The 27,527-nt window shown below is 34.9% G+C and overlaps 1 protein-coding gene across 6 annotated transcripts in view; it reads right to left on the minus strand.

The window, feature by feature from the left end:
* Positions 1-343: 343 nt before the first annotated feature.
* The window catches only part of LOC128868919 (sterol regulatory element-binding protein cleavage-activating protein), a 35,976-nt gene continuing 8,792 nt past the window's right edge, over positions 344-27,527 (minus strand). For 5 of the 6 annotated variants that reach the window (XM_054111529.1, XM_054111528.1, XM_054111527.1 and 2 more), the window contains 8 exons: positions 18,206-18,541; positions 17,879-18,056; positions 7,257-8,745; positions 4,804-5,627; positions 4,554-4,722; positions 3,242-3,471; positions 2,774-3,128; positions 344-1,643 (listed from right to left, as the gene is read on the minus strand). In XM_054111529.1, coding sequence (XP_053967504.1) covers positions 1,465-1,643; positions 2,774-3,128; positions 3,242-3,471; positions 4,554-4,722; positions 4,804-5,627; positions 7,257-8,745; positions 17,879-18,056; positions 18,206-18,541 — 3,760 coding nt within the window. In that variant the 3' untranslated portion in view covers positions 344-1,464. The remainder of the gene's footprint in view (positions 1,644-2,773; positions 3,129-3,241; positions 3,472-4,553; positions 4,723-4,803; positions 5,628-7,256; positions 8,746-17,878; positions 18,057-18,205; positions 18,542-27,527) is intronic. The other variant, XM_054111530.1, reaches the window with a different exon arrangement.

Consider the following 27,527-nt stretch of genomic DNA (forward strand, 5'->3'; position numbering starts at 1 on the left):
TATTTTACTTTTTACAGATCCATCAACATTTCAAGGAGAAATAATGCAGACCGTGGAGCAATTTTTTTTCATTGTACTTGGGTCAAGTCAGGGTTTTTTATATAACAATTTTTGTGAAGAAAAATTAAAATACTTTTTTTATGAAGTTTAAGTACTAATAAACAATGTATACAATTTTTTTATATTTATTCCTTCTAAAAACATTTTTTTTAGCGTATTTTTGGCGCTGCTGGACGTATGTAACCCCTTAAAGAAAGAAAGTAAAGCAAAAAATTCACCAGCAAAAGTTATTTATTATCTCAACGAGCCTCTACACATTTGATATTAAATAATGAATCACAAAAATATTTAAAAATATGTATGTTTTATTGCATGTTATTTCTTAATGTCATATTTTGACAATTCAAAGTTATGCGCTCGATGAGTTTAATTATAATTTAATAAAAGAACTAAAACCTTTAAAGAAACATGTTTGATTTTTCCTTGTTATAAATTCCAAATTTCACCTAATACTAAAAATAAAATTGTAATTTAAATAAACAGCTAAAACGCCGGTCAGTGGGCAAAAACAAATATATATAAATTTTATATACTAAGCTACACTAAAAAGTTATAAAAATGACGAGTTTGACAGTTTAATGGAACTTATAATTAAAGCATGGAAGTCAGTTCTTTTAAAAGTAGGCACAATGTTGATTTTTGTTTAAAATTTCTAAAAAGTGGAAGGTTGAGTTAATACTCAAGTCAATCAAAGAGCGAGAAGTGCAAGCAACTAAGGCGTGCTAAAAAGGGAAGATAAGAGGAAGAGATAAATCCAAAACATAAAAAAATGCACTGCTGCTTGGCTTAGTTTTGAAATGTAAGGAATAATTAACGACTACAATATAGAGTGAAAGCAATAACGTTTATAACGTTAGCGTTGAGCTAATTACTCTTAATTATAAAAGATCCTTTTAAAACAATGACATGTTTGAGTAATAAAAATGTGTATGCATGTATGTGTGGATGTGCACTTACTTTTATAGGACATTGGTTTGTCTGCCGCATCTGCTTTGCGATGCATGTGTGTATGTATATGCAAAAATATGTATATACATATTTGGGTAAATATGAGTATGTGCTTACAACTGTAGTTGTGTAGTATATACGCGAGTTCTATTTGTTATAAAAAATTAGTGAGAAGCGTTTAAATTCAGTAAAAAGCAATTTTACGAATTATTTTTATATTTTGTTTGCCATCTGAGATGGACGTCACAAGGCTTTAGTCACAGCCTTTAAGACTGCAGGCATTCGGGTGAATGGTTTGGTATGGACGTACGTAGTAGTAGTAAAGATAGAATTTTTTTAATTTATTAATTTTTTCACTTATTTGTTTTTGTTTTTTTCCTTCCTATCTTCACTATGTGTGGACGCACTTTAATTATTGTTATCGTTAGTTTGATGTTCAGCCAGTGCGATGCGAATTCAACTGTACTTATCCGAGACTATCGGAAAACGTACGACACGCAACTCGTTGCCATAATCACAAACAACTGCGTCGCCGGCTAGCATTAAAGTTTTCGGGCAGAGCAATGAATTCGCATGATCAAGTTTAACTTCGCGCGCTGGTTCACCAGTGCGTACATCCCAAACGATTAGAGAGCCTGGAAAAGGGAAAATCAAACAAATACATATAAAAAATAGTGAAAATATTGTCATAAAAATAAATAAATAATTGGCGCGTACACTTCTGTCAGGTGTTTGGCTGAGCTGCCATAGCCGAATGAATTGGTGCGTGACTAGCATTCGGGAATGCGTAGGTGCGCATCTCCAGTAAAATGAAAAAAAAAGTATTTTTTATAATAGCGGTCGCCCCTCACCAGGCAATGGCAGTGTATTTCTGTCATGAAAAAGCTCCTCATAAAATCATTTGCCGTTCGGAGTAGGCTTAAAACTGTAGCTCCCTCCATTTGTGGGAACAACATCAAATATGGGGAGGAGCTCGGCCAAACATAATATTGTCATAGCTGTGCTATATAGTATATCAGGTGTTTTTTTAGCTGCAAGAGAACTATCGATATCGATATCTATGGTTTGGCAACTAAGAATGGCAAACTGTGTTGATATTCCTGTTCATGATTAAATTGTGGAAATTTACTTTGAATAAAAAAAAAAATTAATAAATCTGTTCGTGAATTTCATAGAGCACTGGCGGCATCATCGGTGCTTACTTCTTTCGAAATAAGGAAGAAGCTGCCGTCACGGGGAATGGCGAGCGCTATCGAGCCATGCTGACTGAGTTTTGGTTTCTAAAAATTAATCAGCTGAATATTGATGAGATTTGTTTCCGACAAGACGGCGCAACTTGCCATACAGCACACTTAACAATCGAATTATTGCAATATTCAAGCGCATACGCATACGGCCAGATTTAATGAAAAAATCTGTAAAAAATTGGACTGATTGAATGGATATCATAGGCCAAAAATAAATGTAATGAAATTATCTATCAGATTAAATAAATTAAAATTAAATTAAACATGAAAATCGCCGATACACGTGTATTTTTATTTTTTATCCCTTTTCCGAAAAAGTATATTTGGTTCATAGGACAGAATGTGTGTAACGCGGAGTTATTTTTCATTGTAGCAAAAAAAAAAAAACAGCCTTAATAAAAGAAGTGTTCTTCATTAATGTCTGCATGTTTGTTTAAAAGTTTTCACACTCAGAAAATTATTCAATATCATTTAATAATCTTGCGTCATCAAACCATCCTCACTCATCCAGTACTTACCCATTTTGCAAGTGACCAGCAACGACGGCGTCAACATCAATAAACTCGAATAGGCGTTCAATATATTGATTGTGGTCAACAGATTGCCCTGAAATCGTTCCCACACACAAATGCGCTCATCAACACCCAACGATATAACGTATGTGGGTGCGCACACCAGCGCTGTGACGGCGCCATTATGCGCTTGTATGTTATACATGCAAGCGCCAGTAAATAAATCCCACACGCACAACATACCATCTTGGGAACCAGAGCCACCAGTGCCCGGCTGCCAATGGTCGACGAAAAGGCATGTTATGGGACCGCAATGACCGTGTAGTGAATATTCGACGTTGGCATTTGTCAGACTATACACCTATGAATGTAGATGAGATTGAGAACGCAATCAATATACAGACATTATGAATAAATAGTCCTCAATAAAAAAACAAACAAAAGAATGTATTAATATTTAACTCGATTACTTACTTTGAGTGTGTGATCTTGACTACCGGTGAAGACCATGCCATTGGACACCTCCATGCGGGTGATGGGCTGTTGGTGCGCCGCACGCACTGCCTCCAATGTGATTTTCATTTCCTCTTTATTGCAGGGTGGCGGCGATTGACCGGGTAGACAACGGTGTTTTTGCTGTTGCAACGGTAGTTGCGAATGGTGCATTAGACCAATACTGCCCGCTGAGCTGGTGCGTATGTGTGCTGCAGGGAGCGCAAAAAATAAGAGTTGGTAAAAGACTATGTACTATGATATATACAAGGGATCAATATATTTTATATATTTAGAGTGAGAATACCGATAGTTTACTTCCCGGTGAATTTGAAACAATAGGCCTGTGCGTAAAGCAAATAGTTTTTAAGAATCGTTACAAATTATCAAGTTTTCGTGTTCATGTATCCAAGAAAGTTGCGAAGTAGGGGAAAGTGATGGAGCAAAATGACATTTCATTTTGAGGGGAAGTTCCAAGTTTTTACTGGATAAATTTTTACTTGTTAGAATTGGCAAGTGAGAAAAACAGCTGATCGTAAAGTAAAAATAAACACGAATTAAAATTTGCGAATTGACTCAAAGTTCTAAATTTAAATAAAAATGGTGAATTAAATGGAGAATCCAAGTAAAGAAAATTCTAAATAAAATGTATAAAGTTTTTTTAAAGTCATATATTAAAAAGAAATCGGCCAATGATATAGAGAATTCTCAACGACCACAGCCTTCAAACACCGTTGAAAGTATTGAAGGTATCTTTTGTGTTTTATGCTTGTTCTTCTCGGTTATTAACTAATTTGGCAAAATACATTCATGCAAGGACGGAAGCAAGCAAAATATGAAGAAAGCTGTGATTGCCTCAACAATAAAATTGCTTATGGAATGCTCCTCATCTGAAGCGATGATGAAATAGAACAAATTATTGTGGACAAAATAAAATCATATGACGCTAATCTCGTTATTTTTCATTTATTCAACTGATAAAATGTTTGCTCTTTGAGATTTTTCTCGCCAACAATTTAATCAGCTGTTACTGGTTTTGCGTGCATGCCCTTTTTTTGATATTTTTTTCTTTGAGATCGAATTCTTGGAAATTCAATTATTGGCAAGGTACTGTATAATTTTTACATGAACATACCTAATTTTATAATTGATAAACTTAACAATGCTCGAATAAACTAAAGCATTATAAAGACTACAACAAAAAAAAAAGTTAAAAAAGATGTAATTTCTATCATCACATCTTTCTATTTGACTAATTAATCATTCATTATATTTCAATTTTATTTAAACTTACTTCTTCGGTAAGCTGAAGTGAAGTTCCAATCGATTTGTTGACCTTTACAGTAAGTTTCCAGCCGAAAGAACTCCAAACGCCCACATAAACGTCCTACGATAACACGATCACCACTCAAATGGATGTGAGTAACGCCCTGGTTGCGCTTCAATTCGATAGAAGAAATGCACTGCACACGAGAAAAATACACAATAATGTCATATTTAAATAAACACATATCAAAAAAAACCCAATTTAATCGCAGTCCTACCTTCAACACACCCTCCGGCGTCTCCCATAGTTCGACACGTCCATTCGCACACCCTACCGCCACAAGATTGTCAAATGCGCTCATACACCAGATGGGCGAATGCGGCATTGTCTCGAGGAGCACCTGTCCGCCCTCTCGCTTCGTCTCTATTTGCATATGCTCGCGATTAATTGTCGTCAAATTCTCACTGGTCCGCGCATCCCACACTTTAATTTGGCCACGCAGACAACAACTGATTATATGTGAACCATCCGATATGAGACATTCGACTGTGTGCTTGTGACCCACAATTTTCGTTGGCACACCTTCGAGTATTTGCTCAGTTTTTTGTGGTATTTCCGATGATTCATACCAACTGGAACGCCATTCGGCATAATTACGCGTACAAATGCAACGATAGAAGACGACCATTGTATAGCTGAGTACAAAAATGCTGATTAGGCACATGGAGATGGCAAAGAAGAATTCCATGGGACTTTTCGGGTAGAGCGGTGTACCGCCAGGGAACACCATTGGCGATTCACGACGTTCATCGTCGCTGAAATCAATGGGATCGAGTGCAGCAGCCAGCGCTTTCCATTGAAAATTTTGTGCCACCTTTTCGTCGGGGTTGCGAATAAGCACGCTTGCCTCGGGGCTAATGGCGTGCGATAATTTGATTGTGGGTAGTAGAGTAACATAGCGGCCACTAAGTGAAATGTTATATTGTTTCATAATGGCACGCCAATGAAAATTGGAAAGGAAGTAGTTCAATTCGAAATCCGGGTAGAGTAGACGACGCAGTTCGGCGTCGGTTTCATTGACGGGTCCATTGCCAGTTGTGCCTGAAATGATAAAGGTTTTATTGTGCATATACGACATATCGTACATTTATAAAGTATTATATAATTGTTGCAAATCTGCTCGATCCCCATAGCTGACGGATTTCTGCGTGACTAACATTCGGTAGCGCGCGGGTTCGAAACCAACTGTGACATGAAACACCAAAAGATATAAAATGTTTTTTCTAATAGCAGTCGTCCACCGGCAGGCAATGGCAAACCTCCAAGTGTATTTCTGTAAATCTCTTCATGAAAAAGCATCTGACGTTCGGAGTCGGCTTGAAATTGTAGGTCCCTCCATTTGTGGAACAACAACAAGACGCACATCAAAAATTGGAGGATGTGCTCGGCCAAACACCTAATGAAGGATATACGAGCCAATTGGCTCGAAAGGTGGCGCGAAATTAATCATACAATTTTGTTTTCGAATACCTTTTTTACTAAATAAAAAAATGATTTTGACTAGTGGAAATCTTTGACTTTTAACCTTGTTCCATTGCTTGTTTGTTTGTATACCACAACTGTCTAGTTCGCAAGTGTCAAACATGATTGACGTAAGAACCATTTACGAAAATTATAAATCTTCCGATGGGGTGATTAATTTTGCACCACCTTTATTAAATGCTTACAGTGCAGGACTTGCTGTTCTAAGTACATATTCGAATTGAGCTCGTTTCTAAGTGATAAAATGGCAAGATTATTGCAGAAATTGGAGTTTTTAGAAGGGTTTTTACTCAGGTATGTATTTTTAGAAATTCTGTTCATATAATTTTTGGGGCATATCAGGCAATGTATATGAATTAAGTTCATTTTTAGATTTATACTGGCCTGAAATTCATGTACAGCGAATCCCAAAACCTAAAGGACGTCAACTTAGGAAAGTTTTTTCTATTAATTTTTGTTGTTTTGAAAGTTGATTTAATAGCTGTCAGTTGTCAAAGATCAAATTCGATGACCTAATTGCGTTCAGCAAGACGAAGATATTCAAATCTTAAAATTTCATTCACATCAGAGCAGTCTTTCTAATTTTACGCGCAAAATGTGGCCTTTTTGATCACTCTGGGGTGGCCGCACACCGGCTTATGGGCTCGGTTCCAACTCCGGACATTAATTATACATAGAATAGAGTTATTTTTTGCACTTTCACATTTTCTATATATGTATACAATTTTATTACCAATGTTCAATGCTTATCACAAGGCGAATCTATTAAAGGTGGTATCAGTAAATCAGCTGATTTGTTCTTTTTCTTTCGCCGTGTCCATGTCAGCCCAGAATGAAGCAAGGTGAATTCTTTCTTTGTTTTCTACTTTCCCAATATTTTGATTTGACAATCAAACGTGCAAAACATTTTTGTTGGTCTAGTGCCACCACCTTTAATGAATCACCTAACTTTTTGAGTTCCTCCCTTGTCTAATAGACGAGGATATAGAGGCAATAAATTAGCGCAAGAAATCTCAATTTTCAATTAAGTTATTGTGGTGCTCAAGGTTATGGAGAAGAATACAAAATGACACAGATATCTTTTCCCGTTTCTGTTCATATCTCATCTGTTTTTATGCAATGACAAGCAACTGTTATTATTTTATTTTTTTTTCGCTCAGTATACAAATTATCAATTATTTCATTCACCTGCACTTTTCTTACGCCTTCCAGCATTCTCGCCTTTATGAATGCGGCTATCACGCTGACCTACCATATTAGCATCATTACTATTTATACGATCGCTGTCCTGTCCAGCAGGCGCCACACCACCATGTATTGCATGCTGCATATTCGAAAAGAAGCTCGAGACAGCGCTTTGTTCATTTGTTTTGACAAATCCTTGCGTCTCATCATTACTAAACGATGAACGATTGCCTTCCATGGCGAATAGATTTTCCAAACAGCCTGAATTGTAAACTATCGTACAGATCCAGACACTCATCCAGATCATGAAGGCGCGCTGAAAGAAACGTGTTCGCGCCCAGAAATTAACAACACGCAGACGTTTCGGTATGCGGCCATCTTTATTAGCTGAGATACCAACCTTGGCGTTTAAATCGGCTGGATGCACATTCAGATCAGCAAATGAGAGCTTTGGGTGCGATTGTGAACGGTGAAACATGCCGTAACCACCATTACTCGTCGCGGGGAAAGATGTGGCATCATTCGCCAACGAAGCTGTAGACATGCTTTTGTCAAAGAAACGATAATCATTACGCCCATTCAGCAACATGCCGAAACCGCCGGGTGGCGGTGTTGCCGTGTTGTTTGTCATAGTACACCTGAACATCATTTTGGGCAAATGCTTCGCTTCGGTCGTGTATTCGGGTAGCTTGATATTCATTGCGAGTATGGTGGAGAAGAGCAGCATTTGCAACATGAAATCCGAGAGTAAGCCGATAATGGCAAAAATGCTGAATTTTTGTATAACTGGAACCATTGTGATACAGCCGATTGTGAGTATGGTAATCTCCGTCAGTAATGTCTTGGAAATGTGCCAACCTTCTTTACTGAGCGCTTTGGCAACCCGGATTTTCACATCGAATGTTTCTTGCGTGTAAACGACGCTCTTTGTTATAACTAAGCAATTCTCGAGTCCAACCAGAATTACCAAATAGGGAAATACATCCTTCGATTGCAAACTGATGGTGAGGCCAAAAAATGAACAAACACCAAGTGACATGGTTAGACTGCCTAGTACAGTTATAACGGCACAAATTGCAAGTAACAGACGCGAGCGAATTATTTCGATTTTACGCACCGAGAAGTACATATAAATGAAGAGCAGCACAAACGCAACAACCAGCGGCAGGAATTCCCACATCTTAAACTCATCCGGATAAAAAATGTAAGTTATGGAAGATTTTTCACTACGATCGGTGGGCTGTGATGATGTTGCAGATTGTGAGGATCGCTGATCAGCATTTATTGGATTGAGTGACAGTGGCGGATAGTATTGGAGAAGTTTGTGCTTCAAGGAGCTCAAATACTCCTGATCATTTTGTTTTAGTATCAGCGTGATGGCATATTGTATGATACGCGAACGTGAACGGAGCGGATAACGCTTAAAACCAGTATCTTGCATTGGTACGCCAAAGAGCATTTCGGTTATGGAGACTTTGGTTTTTTGGATGTTCTGGAAAAGGAAAGGAAAGAAAAAAATTAAAGGTTATGGTAGAAATCATATTTTATGAGAAAAAAAGATGGATTTCTTTGCCTATAGTTAGAGGAGGCACATATTACAGTGCTGTGAATAATTATAAACTCAAAGATGTTTATGTTGTATTTTATTTTTAATTAGCACAAGTAACAGAGCTCTTAAGAGTGCCACTCCTTACGTTCATTGTTCATCACTATTTTCTATGACTTTTTTGGATCATAAATCTTTCGAACGACGTAGTCGAAGCGGTTTGCGCGAGACTACCATTCGCTAGGGCACAGATTCGAAAAAGTACTGTGGGCATGAAAGACGAATTTAAAGATTATATTTTTTCTAATAGCGGTCCTCGTACGGCAAGCAATGGTAACCCTCCGAGTTTATTTCTGCAATGAAGAAGCTAGTCATAAAAAACCATCTGCCGTTCGGAGGCGGCATAAAACTGTAGGGATCCCTCCTTTTGCAGAAGGAGCTGAACCAATCACTCAACAAAGGGTGTAAGCGCCAATGATATACGAGGATTGCCTTTGCAACACAACGTGTGATATTCTTATCGAAAAATTAAATATTTTTTAACACAAGCTTACACAACTTACATAAAGATTTCACTTACCAGCTTTGTTTGGTTTTTTTTTTCAAAGAGTCAAAATATGGTATTAGCTTGCGAAAATTTTCGTGCGACGATTTATTACGATTTTCGACGCGGATTAACGAGGAGTGCATTGATCAACTTACTTTTGGCGTAGAAGCACTACATTTAGTCACTGATTCAACGAGCTGAAACGCTGATTCAACGAGCTCCAAAGTGGCCGTCGATCATTACAGGACGAATTTCATAAAGGTTTTACAAAAAGGGTTATTGTGCCAGAAACAATCGATGCTATGAGTTAATTGATGGCGCAAGAGCGTCATGTGACATAACGTGAGATAGAGGCATCCTTGGGCATTAGTGAGACCAGCATACATTCCATATTGCATGAACATGTATCGCATGTCGCCAAGAATATTTGTTCTCGTTGGATACCGCATAATTTGATAAGTTGTTTGCGGAAGAAGAACCTCAAAGCAAATGGGCGCCTGTGTTTCGGAAAACTTGGTCATGTCGCAATTGTACCACTAGAAAAACAATCCATTTTGAGTGGTATAAAACCGTTAGTTTGGCAGCAAAGGCCGAAAACAAATAATCTTTTGAGTTTTTGAGCACTCAAAAGTTCGAATTAATGGGTCGCCCACCTTACAGGCCTGATTCGGCAGTTAATGATATCTTTTTGTTCCGGAACATCAAAAATAAAATGCGAGGCCAACGTCTAAAGAAGATGCTGACGCCTTTAAAAAAGCTCACTTTGGAGATATCCACTTCTGAGTGGCGAAAGTGCTTTGAAAGTAGGTTCAAGCAAATGCAAAAGTGTATTGATTTCCAAGAAGAATATTTTGAAAAACAACAAGAACATGTTCATTATAATTTTTTTGTGTTTTCATTATTGAGCTCAAAATATAGAAGGCAACCCTAGTAATTTGGAATAAGTATTTGTTTTTTTACTATAACTACACCCCTATGGCTTTAACTCATATCCAGAAAACTCAAAGGCTTTTTAAAATTTACAAAAAGGTTTTAAATGTTAAGAAGAGTTGAGAGAAATATATTCAACATTCTTGCATAACCTCAAATGCAGCATAAATGAGGTTTGCACTTTTAAAATTTATAAGAAAAAATTGTATTGGGGAAAAAAATTATAAGAAAAAAAAATTAGTTTAACTTACAATTTTGGTAGCTTCAAATTAAAAGAGGAAAGAAACACCAAACTCAAAAATGTTCACATTTTGGATATAAAAAAAGCACTAAATTTATTGCGAAGAGCAAACGGTTGGCAACACTGTACAACAAGTCTAGTGTAACGGCACGCACTCACTGATGGGCGCAAATTTGTTTCTATCAATATTGATTAAAAACCATATTCCTCAAAATTTGCCAGGGTATATTGAGTTTTATGCATAAAAAGTGAACTTTAGGTCATCAAATTACTTAATTCGAGTTCGAACTCTATCTTTAAGTGGAACTCACTTCATGTGTGTTAGCTGAGGAGTTAAGAAATTTTTATGAATATAAAACACACCTTTTGCCTAGAAAATGAAGTCTCAGCTCATTGCATCTTCTTCAACTTATAACGCTCGCGCCGAAACCAATCATCGCCTATCCTCTCTTCAAACTCGACGATGTATAAAGCCTTTGACATAAGAAATTTTCATATACATTTATAATTCGCGCGTACATTCTTTGTTGGGTTGAGCTCCTTGTTGTGATGTACGCCTTGATGTTCCACAGCTTTATGCCGCCTCAGAACGGGCGAACATGAACGACCCTGCATTAGCTATGGCATCACTTTTGTCAAAATCAAACACTAAATTTCGCGAGAAGGTGCATTAGCTATGTAATAGATAAAGCTACATGCCGCTCGAACTTAGACACTCCTTGTCTACTTACTCTAACCGGACTGTAAATGCACCTCAGATATGTAGGTGCGTAGTCATAAGTACTGGAAAAATAAAAACTAAGCAAATGCCAATGCAGTTGTAAGGGCAGTGATGCAGTTTTGGGTGAATAAAAATATATTCACATTAGCAAACAAAAGGTAGGTTTTGTTATTTGCAAAGATCTTTGAATACATTAAATAGAAACTGAGTGTGTATGTAAATATTATGTGATTATGGTAATGGAAATTGAAAACAGACATATTAATATAACTATTGCAACAATAAGAAAAGTAGAAGAGTATCAACCTGGTGCATGTTTGAACCTGAAATAAATCGTATTCCTTTATTTAATTCAAAGTTGGACATGCGCGTCCATTTTCCACATTTTATCATTAATTTTACTAAAAGTCGCATATTTTATTTCAGATTTTCTTCATTAGTTGCAGAAATAACATATTCTTGGAAGCTTGGAAAAGTATCTTATATGGAAGTTGGGTGTGGTTGTTGACCGACCTCGCCCAATTCAAATAGCAGCTTATTTCATGTAAACTTTTTACGTATACTAAGTTTCGTTAAGATATCTAAAATTGTACTTAATTTCGAATATCAAAATTATAATTATCCAAACCATTTGATAATTTTGGACTTTTTATTTATTTATTCTGTAATGTCAATTATTTTTTCATAAAAATATAATTCCTACAAAAAAAAGGCGTATTAATTAAAAGTGGTAGCACTAGACTAACAACAATGTTTGGTGTGTTTGATTCTCATGGCAAAATATTGAGAAACTAGAAAACAAATAATGAATTCGCCTTGTTTCATTCTGAGCTGACAGCCACATGGACACGGCGAAAGAAAAAAAAAACAACTCAGCTGATTTGCCAACACCACCTTTAATAGATTCGCCTTGATACTACAATAAGAACCATATAAAGCTTCGAGCTTTCAACTTCGTATAAAATTTCTAAAAATTTGGCAAATTTTTATCAAAAGAAATTTAGAAAAATATATAAAAAGCTCCACACTCCAAGCGTTAAATGGAGAAAATGCACAAGACCGCGAGCGGAAAAAATTCTCAAAAGTCACTCTGACTGAAATTTGCGCTTTACTATATCAAAATTTAATGAGCCATAAAATTGCATACTTGGAATTTTTTCATAAACTCTGAGTAAAGAGTTTGAAATTTTGTTCAAAATTTGATGTCAATTTTTTGAAGTTGTGAATTTTGTACAAAGTTTGAAACTTATTTATTTGGTTTTTGTTGTAGCATGAACTGTGTTTTTATAAAAGAATAATTGAAATTAAAAAGTAGATAAATAAATAGTTAAAACTTGTCAATATATCGTGTACACTTTCTTTTGACGTTAGCTAGACGCATACACTTCATAAATTTACAAACATATTTTTTCGAAAGTAGGCGGTATAACGCCCATTTGCGCAAATTTAGTTTACTATGTTATTACTGAAATTGAAAATGTTCGATACATTAAAGTGGGCATGTTTCTAGTACTGATTTTCAATGCCAACTTATCTTTGTCCAGATATTTCAATTTTCACTTGATGCCTCTTGCAAGTAACCGTTATGGGAACAAAGATCTAAAGGGGAATTTCAATACCCCTCTTGCTCTGGAAATATTTCGCGTAACACCTGCTTGTGCTGCACTACAAAGATCAAGTGAAGAGAAGAAGTTCCTTTATTTGGCGAGTAAGCGAGAAAGAGTAGACGCACTCGTTCTACAATACGAGTATGCAATGCAATATTTGCTTAAGAAAACAAATAGACGTCGCGTAAAAGTGGCGATAGGTAAACGTCAGCAAAATGGCAAGTTGACTCACCTTGTTAATTATGTGTTAAATATGTACTTTTTGCCAGCTGTATGCCGGCTGAAAGCTAACATACACGAAAAAAAAAAAAATACCATACATTCATACATATGTGCACTTGCGGTATCGCAATTAAGTCATAAGTGCTATCTTTTTACAGTGTTGGCAATATTTGTAAGGCTTAACTTTGTTCGGACATTTTTTGTAAAATTATAGTTATTGCATAACAAATGGTTCCAAATTTTGTACAAAATTCACAACTTCAAAAAATGTTCGTCAAATTTTAAACTTTTTACACAATTTTTTAATAATACAATTTTAAATCACTTGGAATTTTAGTATAATAAAGTGTAGGTTTTTTTTGTTTTCAAATATTGGCAAGCCTCCGCTCCTCGACTGTGCAATGGTGCGCGCGACCCATCTTTGAAAGAAATTCATATTAATTATTAGTTATATAATGATTTATCTAATTCCCTACTAACGTTGCATTCAATAATTTTGACTTGATTAATTAAAATGTAAGAGTTATCCGCAAAGTACCTATTTTAGTGGTCACGCAAAGTTACACTTTATGAAAATGACCGGATCTGTGCAACCAATAACGCAACTTAATATAACAGGACTTTTAAATTCACACCGAAGCAGTGACGTCATTTGTAAAGAAGGGGAAATCTCAATAGTAGCTTTACATTTTTTCCGAGCGGCACAAGGATTTCAATAGATAAAGGCAGTGTACCTATTTTAATGACCATCTGTGTATATATAAGTTCTTCTAATTTTCACAGTGATTAATCAACTATTTTTGCAATCTAGTAGTTCGAACAGTACGTTACTCGATGTTTCATGTTACAAAAAAGAAAAAAAAAAAAAACGAACGAAACGTGTGGGAAAGATTTAATTTTATATTCGTTGTTGATGTCAGATATCTTTAACAATAATACGTATATATTTTATCAAGACGGTGAATTTTATTAGAAGGCATTCCATTTTGATTGAAATACACAAATACAGAATAACTCACAGCTTATTTGATGTAGTCAAAGAAAATTATTAAAATATCAAATATATTTTATGGTATTTCCATTACAGAAAAAAATCTTATATTTTTTATTGTTAAATAACATGTTTTATTTACTAACAAAAAATAACAAAATATGTTTCTTCAATATGACAATTAAAATTATTCAGTTACAGTTTTGAGGTCACAGCTTAAATGATACACTGAATTAAAAGTATTCAAAAAACATAAACACATTAATATTTCGATTTCATGATTATAGCTAATACTTAGTGGGGTATCCCTTTGATTTAGAACAGCTTTTAATCGGGAATTAATAGATTCTACAAGTTTTGCTATATAATCGGAACTAATTTTATCCCATTCTTCCTGCAGTGCCCGCTTCAGATCGGAATCATTAGAAACATTGTCGTTTGATATTTTATTTTCCAGTACTGACTATAAATTCTCAATAACGTTGAGATCTGAACTCTTTGCAGGTGTCTGTACTACATGTGAGCAGTTCCAGATAAGCCAAGTTTTTACAATACCAGATGTATGCTTGAGATCGTTGTCTTGGTAGAACCTAAACGAATCCCTAATCCATTTCATCCGCATTTTGTACTAAATTATCTTTTAGCAGATCCATATACATCTCTTTATTCATGTTTCCTTCGATAAATGTCAAATTTCAGACGCCTGAATAGGCCATGCAACCCCATACCATCACACTGCCCCCGCTGTGTTTAACTGTAGAGCGCAAATTACGTGGTTGAAGCGCGGTGTTTGGTTTTCTCTAAACGCAGGACTTCCCATTAGACGTGAAAAGGTTAAATTTGCTTTCATTCGCAAAAAAAGGGACATCCAGAACGAAATGTCTTTGTTCAAATGTTGTCTGCAAAACTCTATTCTTTGTTTTCTACTACGAGCATTAACCAACGGCTTATTTCGGGCAGTCCTTCCATGAAAATTTTCTTCACGCAGAACTCTACGAACAGTTTTAGGATTGCAGACCTTGCCTAAGTATTTTTTGACTTCGTTCGTTAATTTTGAAGCGCTTAAATCGGGGTTTTCTTTAACTTTGCGAACAATCCACCTCTTATCTGCATCATTAAATATTTTATTTGGCGCCGATCTGTCCTTATTTTCTATCCTGTTTTCGTGGCGAAAGCTTTCTATAATGTGCTGGACAGTTTAGGAACTAATAGCAACAATTTCTAGAATTTTTTCGTTGGCTTTTGCCCTCTTTATAATGAAGAATAACATCTTCCCTTTTTTCAAGTGAGGTCCGTTTTCCCATTTTAAAATTTTTAATTTTTTCAACTTTTCTTGAGAAACATTTTTTGAGAATGACTTAACACGCTAAGCTAAACAGAAAAAAATGCATTTCACCGTTATTGCACTCTATGAGAAAATATAAAATACACTGCATCATTTAAGCTGTGAGCTTATTTTGATGAGAAAACTATTTGTTTCTATATTTTTTTAACAAGCTTCATTTTTGTTATTGTTCTTTCTGCAGTGGTAAACAATACATACATACCTCATTACAAATTTCATTACATTTTCTTTTCTCTAAATAAAAAATAGTTTAAAAAAACTAAAAAACACGCTTTTATTGCCAATCGAACTAAAAAGTATAAAATAAATTTTAATGACAAAGAGACCTATAATGAAGTAATAGCAAATCGAACGATCAGTCATAGTCAACTACCTCAGAACAGAATTATAACAAAAATTAAGATACAAATAGAATAATTCAAATTAGAGTTAAAAGCGTGGGATGCTTGATATAGTAAATATTACAATCATTTTATTGGCAACTACCTATGTACAGAAGGTTATGAAAGTGAAGCAAAATGCATCCCACGCTTTTAACTTTAATTTGAATTACTCTATTTGTATCTTAATTTTTGTTATAATTCTGTTCTGAGGTAGTTGACTATGACTGATCGTTCGATTTGCTATTACTTCATTATAGGTCTCTTTGTCATTAAAATTTATTTTATACTTTTTAGTTCGATTGGCAATAAAAGCGGGTTTTTTAGTTTTTTTTAAACTATTTTTTATTTTCTACTTTTTAGTTCGATTAGCAAAAAAGCGTGTTTTTTAGTTTTGTTTTTTAAACTATTTTTTATTATGAATGAAAATTATTGTTCTCATTGCAGTCAGTGAATTAATGATTCGATATATTCGTGTTATATTTAATTCCTTTCTTATCGACTGTGAGTCTAAAGCTATGCAGTTATCGGCCGTGATAAAGAAGTGATCGGGATGAAGAACTTATTTCGTGGAGGGAGCCTGAGAAACGGCTACCCCACTCCATTGGCCAGATGTTTTCGATTTTCGTGGTGTGGTGCACTATGAATTCCTTCCACCTGGCCAAACTGTTAATAAGGAATATTATTTGAGCGTTATGCGTCGTTTACGTGAAGCAATTCATCTAAAAATACCCGAATTATGGGTCAACAACTCTTAGTTTTTGCATCACGATAATGCACCGTCTCACACTGCACTCGTTCTTCGTGACCATTTCGCCAAAAATTCCACGCATATCGTTCCGCCACCACCGTATTCGCCTGATTTGGCTCCGTGTGACTTCTGGCTATTCCCAAAACTCAAGAGACCACTCCGGGGAACGCGTTTCGAGTTGATTGAGGAGATAAAAGCTGAATCGAAGAAGGTGCTGATGGCTATACCGGAAATGGACTGTTTGGCATGTTTCGGGGATTGGAAAAATCGTTGGCATAAGTGTATTTCATCGAGACGGGATTGTTTTGAAGGGGATGAAATTGATTTACAAGAATAAATAAAGATTTTTCATTTTACAACCAAATTCACCTTACTTTTTGCCCACAAGTAAAAAAAGAAAATATTAATCCTGGCAATCCTAATAAGGATAATGGAATACTTTTATCAAATTATTGCACTGTCATCGGTCCTTGATAGGTGTGCAAAATTCCAAGTCGATCAGAGTTTTAGAAGCCAGTGAAAATTAATCTCAAAGATTCCGTTACATACATACATACATACATACATGCATACATACATACATACAACCCGACCTAATAAAAGTGTGTTAAAAAGAATAACATAATTTTCAAAAAAATACAGTCACAACTACAGGATTGTCCATCTAACATTTGGAATCTAATTCGGCTATAAATGAAAAGCGGATGAATATTTTTCCGTGACATTTTTGTTTTATTGGAAACTTGTCATTAAACATGAAACACAATTTTACTTAAATCACTTCTACGGTGCGCTCTATCAACCCGATTTTCCGGTAAACTTTAGCGAAGTCCGGTTTCATATTTCACTCTTGAAATGTCTCTAGATGGTTGGCGCAATATTTATTATTTAGCCGCCACTTTATTTTTAACGAAACTCGTATACGATTTCGCCGTACATAATTTTAAACAAGTAAGTAGGTATAGAATGAAACTCTTCCAAAATTGCGTTGCAAATAAAGGTGTCAACTACAGTTATATATGTATAGTGTTTATTTAATGAAATGTTTATACACCAATAGTTGTGCAGATTATTTGATTAGAAACATGAATACCATTTTTCTAGTTTTTTTCAACGTGTTTTCAAAGAAATGAGCATCATAACTGAATAGACTATAAACTATTGTGTTGCAGCACTTATTGAACAGCAAATCATAGTAGTAGGAGAACAAAAACTTCAATTTGAAAGCTTTTATGGTATGGTACTTGTCAACAACTTGACACAGCATAAAATAAGCGGCCAGTAAAAAGTAATTTTGCCAAGTTTATATATATAATACGAGTAGATGTATTTTTTCATACTTACATGATACTGAAAAATAGTACTTAATAAATTAGAATCTTTAGTGAAATTTTGTATATCTTGTGACCATAAATTCGCCGGCGACAATACCAAGCAATTGTATTCGGGGAATAATACTCTCTCATTGCGTGAACGTTTGACATTATCCACATGCCAACAAGATTGATCTAATGTGCGTTTACTGAAAAAAAAAAATATAAAAAAAAAACATAAAATACATACCCGATTAATTTCAATCAAACTCGTTTAACAAATACAATTGCACATGTTACATACTTATAAGCAAACAATGTATTTATGTACATAAATTATTTATATTTAGCTACTCACTTCTCGGCGCTTTCGTGATTGCGTACAATTTCCAACAATTTAAAGACTTCGTAAAGTGGTGCACGAAATGCATCCATTAGCTGCATGTCTTCGGTCCATGGTAGCACACCAGTGCGTAACATTATTTGTTGTACGTAAAAAACAGGAGAACTTTTTGCCCATGGAAATGGCGGATCGTAGCTGAAGTTGTTGTTTGTTATTGGAGGACTAAAGAAATTCCTAACCAATGAGACATTTTGTTGTGGTTGTTCCGCGAATAATGAATAACGACCGTCGAAGGGGAGCATAATTTTGGTGGGTATTGTGCCGGGTAGCGGCACATTGATGAGGGGGTAACTATAAAGCAGAAGAAAAGAGATAAAATGATTGATTAATATATTTTAATGTTAAAATGCGTTAAATGCGCAGTGTGAGAAATACAGTTTTGGATTTACTTAAAATCTGAAATATTACGACAGCTCACAATTAAAGGCAAACGGTATTTAGTTATTATGCTATATTGTACTTATTTGTTAATTACTCTATTTTATTTATTATAAAATTAAAGAAAAAACTAGTATTTTATAAACCAATTATAATTAATAGTTATTTGTTAATTACTCTACTTTATTTGTTATAAAATTCATTTAGTATTCAATAGAATTTTATAAACCAATTAAAATTAATATTTATAATTATAATTAATTTGATAAATACATATGTGTCATGGCATGTGAGCACTTATTCGCTGGAATTAAAGATTACAAGAAACATTATTAGAATAATTTGCAAATATTATAGTAACTGAGAACTTTCAACTTTTATTTGAAAAAAAGTCCTCTTTATTTTGAAAAGATTCGCTAACAATGCCTTAGAATGAGGTTTGGAATTTTTATAATCGAAATTATTTGAATGAACGTTATTTTACAGGTCACAATTCTTAATCGTACAGAAAATTATCTCGACATTAAAAATTATATAAAGAGCCGAACTTTCTGCTATAAATTTGTTGCAATTTTCAGTTGACTAAAATATAAAATGCATGGTATTTATGCTGTATGCCTTTTATTTGTGTTTCTTCTCTCAAATGTGCAACAATAGTGCGATCTTTTTTTTATTCTCACAAAATGCGTCTTCGTACAGGGATTTTGTTGCTTAAAAATAGTTTCGTGCGTGAGGTATGCATACATACATAAAATGGAAATGTGAGTTGATGGATTGTACCTTATTCTCATGCCCGATTTAATTTGAGATGTTAGTGCTTGGAAAAAAATTATGGCCTTTGTGGCATAGTAGCATTTTTGTTGTGATTTTCATGTTATCTCTCGTTCATATGGGAAATGTAACTGGCAAAATAGGAGGGAATGAACTTTTTGTTCAGAGTTTTTATAATTTCTCCTTTTTCCCCACTAAATGCACTCTTCATTCCTCTCTTCATGTGAACAGGTGTTTGAATAGACTAATGAAAATAAAATCTATTTCTAGAATCATTTGAGCCATTTTAATCTAAGAAGACAAGGCGTAGTTCCACAGATACCGTAAATATTTTGAATACTTTGTCATTAATTAATTATTTTCAAAATGCAAAATACATAGAACTTATAATCAATTAAGACTATTTTAGTTACTATATAAGAGTTCTTGAACTTTGCGGCAAGGCTATCTACATATGCACATATACATAGATATGACAGCTTAAGTGACAGCGACTTAGAAAAACAATGAGGTGAAAAACAGAGTGCAAAAATACATTAAAACGAAAAATATTTGCGAAGAATGCGAAAAATGTTAACGCCTTCAAGACTCGCTAATGTTTTCTATTGACAATAATTCACTTGCCGCCCCAATTGGTCAGCGGTCAACGTGTGATAGGAGCAATTGTGATGGAGTGGTGGCTGCACAAACACATTCGTTATGGAGAGCGGCGTGTGACAGAGGCGAGAGATAACAATGTATGTACACAAAAATGTCTAAGACTAATGACATATTTTTTTGATAGTATCGCATGAAATAATTATGCAGATGCTCTGATTGGCGTCAATAATGTTGCTAAGGTAAAAATTTAAAATTTATGAAGTTTTAATGCGGTAGAATAATTTCGATTTGGAAGTTAGATAAGTTTGTTTTGAATAATCCTTTGAGATTAGGACCAAACATTTGACCAAACTTTTACGAAAACTGATCCGCTGGTGGCGCTAACCTGCAAGAAACTACTTTTCAAACCTTTGCATAATTGATTATTTAAATATTGAAAAATTTATTTAAAAATAGAAAGGGATAAATTAAATTAGTTAACATTTTCTTGTCAAAAATATTCAAATACGTTACAATATCATTTTACGCTTTGGTAATCTAGTATGTCTGCAAATATTTCCAGCTTGAAGCTTAACTCGTCCTTATTCACTCACCGTTACTCGCGTAGCCTCGAGCTATATTAAAATGTAAATTTTCATAGATACCCCAATAAAATTAGCAAGTGCTCTTCCATCTCGACGATACAAGTGAAACTAATCAGCATGTATCAGCTGTAAAAGCGGTTAAAAACACTTAACTATTAGAAAGGATGAAGGATGATAGATTACCAGGTTTGGGCGTTCCCACGACAGTCGGTTCAACGTAATCGGAACGACCCGCATTTATATCCGGCCAAGGACTGTCACTTCAGCAGCATTCCTCTTATATGCATGGGGAATGTTTATGCTGCTACAACAACAACAGCAACAACCAGGATTGGGCATCGCAAGAAAAATTGTGAGAGTACCCATGTCGCCGGGTACTCGGCAGCAGATTTTTGCCCGCTCATTTCACACGTATTCACACACTCGTACAATCAGCCGTTCAGGCGGCAACGAAGTAGCACGAGTGCAGATTTTTTTCGTATATCCCCAACACAATTTTTTCGTAAACACACCGCTGTCATGACTCCCCCGGTTACATCCGCTAATCAGTTGATTCCTTTGAAATCGCTGAGAACCGATTAACGGTCTGATGTTGGCCACATCTCTGCATTATTTACATTGGGTTAGGTCAACTTTACTACACAGTGGTAATACTTTCGCTGACACCAGCTGATTACCGAATCTAAAAGAAAACGATTCGAGAACGTTTTCCAAGTTTTCGATATCCCTCGGTATTGAGAACACCACTTACTTTTCAGCTCGAAAAGATGCAATTTATACCCCACGCGAGTAACAGCAATGGTTTGAAGCTTTCACATATAAAACGGATTAATATTCACACGACGACGACCATGCTGACGTCTACTTCCGTACGGACGGCTGTTAAATGAATTATAAAGAACAATTCAGCAAAAAAAAAACATTCAGAAACGTGGCAGACAGCAAGCCGAATTAGCAATTAGATAGACAGGCAAATGCATAAAAATGTGAGAAAATCAATGGCACCGGCGAGAAAAGTTGATTTTCATTAAGAGTTTGCTGTGGAAATATTATACAATACATCTGCCGTTGTAAGTAATTGAACTCTTTATGCACAGGTACTCAAATTAAAAATCCGCGCTTTTATAGCCTGGAATTCTGAATGATACTCATTAAAACTAGCTGATTTCAATTCAATGATAAAAGGTTTGCTCAGTAAACAGCTTTCTCCTTCTCTCTTGACAAATCGGCTCCCTTAAGGGGGGAGCCTGCTTTAGAGGCTTCAAAAAATCGATTTTTTCGTGGATTTTTTTGCGAAGGAAAAAACAAATTCGATTGAAACGAAACTTTCACGTTTTATTGTTATATATTTCAACAGCCAGCTGAAATTTTTTCATTAAAATATATGTCATATTATGCCTGGTACAAGCATTTTTCCGAGGCGCCTCGAGTATGAATGTGTTTGCGGCGGGAAAGATGCAGTTCGCAATTTTCATCTCAAACCAAAAACCCAAAAACAATTTTATTTTAGTATAGTATAGCTTCCAGTTAAACCAAGAAAACTAAACAAAAAGTGAGAAATTCAACATTTTTTCGCTAATTAAAAAAAAAATTAATTTTTTTGGAAAAACAAATTCACTTTAGATTGTTTAAAAAGTGGGTTAATCATAACTTTCTTAAGGTTTTTTAGGTTCAACTAGAAGATAATTTAATTCCGAATACAATCAATGTTATCTCGTTTCGATAGGACGTTTAACTTTTTCCCTATCTTTCCCGCCAATTAGGAAAAAACGTAAAAATAAAAAACCGCACACAATTTCTTCTGTAACTCCGAAGATATTTTGAAATTGCTTCTGAAATTTTGAGGATACATTCTTGGATAGTTTGAGAAGACATATATGCAAAAAAAAAAACGATTTTTTGAAGCCTCTAATGCAGGCTCCCCCCTTAACAAGACACTGGGTTGCTAGTTCTAGAAATTTTAAGTAAAAGTGGAGGAAATGTAAAATTTGTAGGAAACACATTTCATTTTCAAAATGGGCTCGTAAGCAGACAACAACTCGCTAAAGAGGACTATGGTAGTGTGACATGAAATACATACCGCTTAAGTCAGAACATAAATCAGAGTAATTGACGCAATCCGAGATCGATGAGTGGGGAATTTACAAAGCTTTATTTCTTATGATGTGATGATTTACACGGAATTCATGTTTAGCAAAGACTAGCGTTTCCCAAAGAGTTACAACAGGGAGTCCCGTCGCGATCGATAACATTTCAGACCTCATTATAAAAAAGTTGGGATTGACGGAACTTGTTTCCAATGAGCCCACCTTCCCATGGATGCATGAAGTGTCCAGAGAAGGCTTAGCAAAGCACAGTACCAGCATGAAAAAGCTTCTCATAAAAACCATCTGCCGGGATTGGCTTAAAACTATAGGTCCTTCTATTTGTGCAACGCGCGCTACAAATACGAGAAGGATCTCGGCCAAACACCTAACACAATTGTACGTGCCAATTATTTATTTATTTGTAACAAACTAGTTTCATATTGGCGAAACTTCGCAACTTCGCGGTCTGTTTTAAATTTAAAAATTAATTCCCAATATAAAATTTTGGATTAAGTGAAATAATTCCCTAAACTTCTATTTGTACCATTCATTACTTTCAAATATTAATTAAAATTTATTTTTTAAACCGTTCACAGTTTCTTTCCATTTAAGTAAGAATATACTTTTTTGCTACCATTTTTACCAAAAAGGATTTAATATTTTCCACTTTATTTACCTTCTTAAATACAACCTTTTGTAAGGGGTGTCAAAAATCGAATGTCACTAGTGAGCAAACCTTTAATAATTGAATCATGCACAGCTGGTACGATATTATCTCATTATTCATAAAAATCAATCGTATATTGTTTTTAGTAGGTGTCGCTTTACTGAGATGGAGACAGCTCCTTTGTGCCCCATATTGTATTGTACTTTTGCCGTAAGTACGTCATAAATTGGAGCAAAATTACATGGGTGGAATCAGAGTGATAATTGAAAAGACATTTTTGTAATTTTTATTTTCATTTACGTATCATCAACTTTTCCACCCAATTAATTTCTCTTTCTTATTTTCATGACATGTCGTTTTCCTTTTGAATATATTTTTCGCTTACAATTGAACAGACTTCACAGTGTTGCATGGAAGATTTCGCTGCATTTATCTTCAGTTAAATATTAGTTGAGCGCTATGTATTTAAGGAATTTAATTTTTGAGGTGTAAATCGGGTTCAATTAAACACCTTAAGTGAGAAAATTCGTTAATTAATCAATTAAAGTGATTGTCTGAATTAATTATTACGCTGCATCGCCATTATCGCGTTTAATGTGTGGGTCGATTTGATTTTTTTTTTCTGAAAAATACGTGGTTAAGGTCAAGTAGAGTCAACGGAGGATTGGAATGTATTAATTAAAAAACAAAATTAGGTCGACGAAAGGATAGTACTCTCTTCGTTTAAGATTATAAATTATATCAGGATCAGCAATTTGTCACCAATTTTATGTTTGCGTTTTAAAAAATAATTCAATATTAAACCGAATTTAATTAATAATTCAAATTTAAACCGAACAACTGATGAAACGCGTGTTGCGAAAAAAATTTAATATTGTTTTTCTGAGTAATTAATACATTTTTTATCCATGGATTGTTGTTTCGGTTTCATAAAAAATGCGCAGTTGGGATTGTCTCACCACCATTAGGGCTTGCAGTGGGGTCGATAATGTTCGTGTAGAGGAAAATGCAGAGACTGGTAAACTCTAAGATAGGACAGTTGCTAAACCCGAAATGCCACAGTTCTGATAATAGAATCTGTTACTCTGCTGTTCAGGCCACTTCGCCAGGCATTTCGTCAAGGAATTTATTCGTTCTAATCGGCTTCAACGAACATACTTTGAAAACAGTTCTGCACAAAGATATGAATTTATTTCCCTATAAGACTCAAATTGCAAGCAAATTAAAGCCCGCATCCGCTGAGAATTTGCCGAGGATTCTTCGAATGGTGTAATAGGATAAAATCAAGCTCTACCTCATTTTTAAGTCCATTTCTCTAACCTCTAAATCCTTCAAGAGTATTTAAATACTATGAAAAAATAACGGGACCGTGTTGATTTTTTTCGTATATCACCGACACAATCTCAGTTTTTTCGTAAACAAATCGCTGTGATGACCCATGTCACGTCACCCAATCAGCTGATTCCTTCAAAATCGCTGATATTGGTCGCTCGAAAATATTTATAACATACGTGGGGATGCTTTGTGCTGCTACAACAACCACAAAAATACTTATACCGTTCCTCAAAATGTTTACTCAACTGTCGGCCCTACGCTACCAGAATGACTGGAATTTATGATGTACATACATATGTATTACAGGGAGGCATTTTACTGCTATTTTATTGACTACTACACCGTTGAATAGCAAACGCGAAGTGTTTACATTAATTGTATTATTACAAATCGCTGACGCTTAAATATCTCTTGTTTGCGATTGTTTACATTAAAATATTAAACACAAAATTGACACGAAATAAAAAATGAATGAATAAAAAAATTCACTATTGCATAAATGTAAATCGCGTATTGCACTTCGCTCTCTCCGCCGTTACATCCGCTGTAGTTCCTATTTAATGCAGCGCACTAATAGTTATATAAATCTAAACTCAAGGTGCTTTTATTCATTTATTATCATTTTTTACAGCCATTTATGCCCACTGAAATCGCATATAGTGAGATTAGAATACAATTTTATTGAAAATGTACTTATGTATTATATATAAGTTCATCTTTGCCCATTTTCGTCCAAGCACTACCCTGCAGGAAAAATTTAATTAGTTGTTCAACGTTTGTACTATTTCGGTAGTTTCGATTCATGTCGCTCGGAATGTGACAGTAACAAAGCCGAAAAAAGGCACACAATCAGTCTCTCTCAATTCGGCCTCTAGAACGAATTGGGAATGAGAAATTTTATTTCTGATACAGGGAATTTCAAGTTGAGTTTATTTGGCATATTTTCAATAATTAATTTTCACATTCAATTTAATTTCAGATCAAAATATTTTTATGCATAAATATATTTACATTACATAATAACAAAACAAATTTTTTAATTAATAATATCTATGAAAACATGTCCTACTGATGCATTGGGTGTGCTCCTGAACATACCACCGCTTCGAATCTTGATTGAAAGGGAAGCTCGCTCGAGTGCCTTAAGATTAATAGGTATATCTAAACTTAAAAGTGGGGATATGAAAGGACATTTAAAGATCTTAGAAGACTTCCTACATAGTCCCATTCTTCATAGGGATGATATACTATCACCCAAACCAATACTCTTCAGGAACTTCCAAGTTATAATTAATGAACGCACAGACTGGAGAACTAATTCTATCACTTTCAAACCTGGCTCTCAGCTATGGTTTACTGATGGATCCAAATTGGAAAATGGTGGAACAGGGGCAGGAATCAATGGGCCTAAATTCAAAAAATTGATTCCGATGGGACTCTACCCAACAATATTCCAGGCAGAAATACATTCCATTGAAATATGTATGAGAGAATGCCTTAGCAGTAAAATGAGAGGTACTCACATCTACATACTTTCAGATAGCCGAGCGACTCTAAAAGCCCTTCTATCAACAACTATCACCTCTAAATTGGTAAATGATTGCCTAAACCTATCTGAGACCAACGTCTGCCGCTTTTGCGAAATGGACATAGAAAGCTCAGAGCATGTGCTTTGTGAATGTCCTGCGTTGGGCAGAAGTCTCTCATCACCTTGGTGGTATCGTAGTATCTCCATGCAATCTTTGGAACAATAAACCTAAAATTGTGCTAAAATTTTTAAAAAGCCTAAAACTCTAGGGTTACAAAAATAGGCCATTCACAATAGATCAGCTCTGGTCGCAGTGCGTAATGTCCTTCTAATAATAATAATAAATTAATAATATGGATGTGGTTGTTGTAACAACAAAACATATTCCCCAATAATTTTGGATATAAATCCGGGTCGTTCTGATAACGTAGAACCGACTGTTGTCGTGGAAGGGATTAATAATTTGTTTGTTGTTGTTGCTGTAACAGCATAACAACCAATTCACATCTTAGTATCAATTAATTTTTATTCTTGATCTAGTAAAATGCTATCATGTTCATACAATACGATCCGACTCGGTTCACGATTCATTATTGTACCGTCAATAATCGATTTGGCATTAACTTTATGAATGAACGGCGGGTAAGGGCATTTCCACTAGGGATCATGCCGTACCAAGTTTGGTCATGCTTAAACAAAAATTTCCCTTTTCGGACTCTGTTATGAATAGTATGCTCACATTGTTTCTCAATTTAGATGTATTTTTTTGCATCCGATCTGCAAACGAACGTTAAGAAATTTAGCGAATTGCATGGAAATCAACAACTAAAAATATCCTACTTAACCGGTTTGAGTTGAAAGCACACGCATACATATATGCGACATGATTAATAGTGTGGTAAAGCAAAAAAGATGCTATTGTGTAGGGGAAGCAGTTGGGGAATTCCAGCTAAACGTGCGGGATGCACAAATAAAATTAAAGCGAATCCATACAAGGTGATAGCAGTAGAATAGGTTTCAATGCCTGTGTATTTTTAGAGCTCTATTTTTTGTTGTTGTTTCTCTTGTTTGTTTACATTACAAATTTTGACATTCAAACCACCAAGAAGATATGAGTAAAAAACAAAAAATACACAAATTTTGTTTTTGTACTATTGCCATCACCTTTTATGGAATCACCTTGAATAAAACGAAAAGTCCAACTGAAATTGAAATTTGAATGAATGACTCCTAAAACACTCAGGAGGGAAAATATAGGATAGAATGAGAAATAGAGGTAGTTCGACCTGTGAGAATTTTCCAGATTCTTTGGTAAATCTGAATATAC

Source organism: Anastrepha ludens, chromosome 6, assembly GCF_028408465.1.
Source record: "Anastrepha ludens isolate Willacy chromosome 6, idAnaLude1.1, whole genome shotgun sequence".
Taxonomy (NCBI): Eukaryota; Metazoa; Arthropoda; class Insecta; order Diptera; family Tephritidae; genus Anastrepha; species Anastrepha ludens.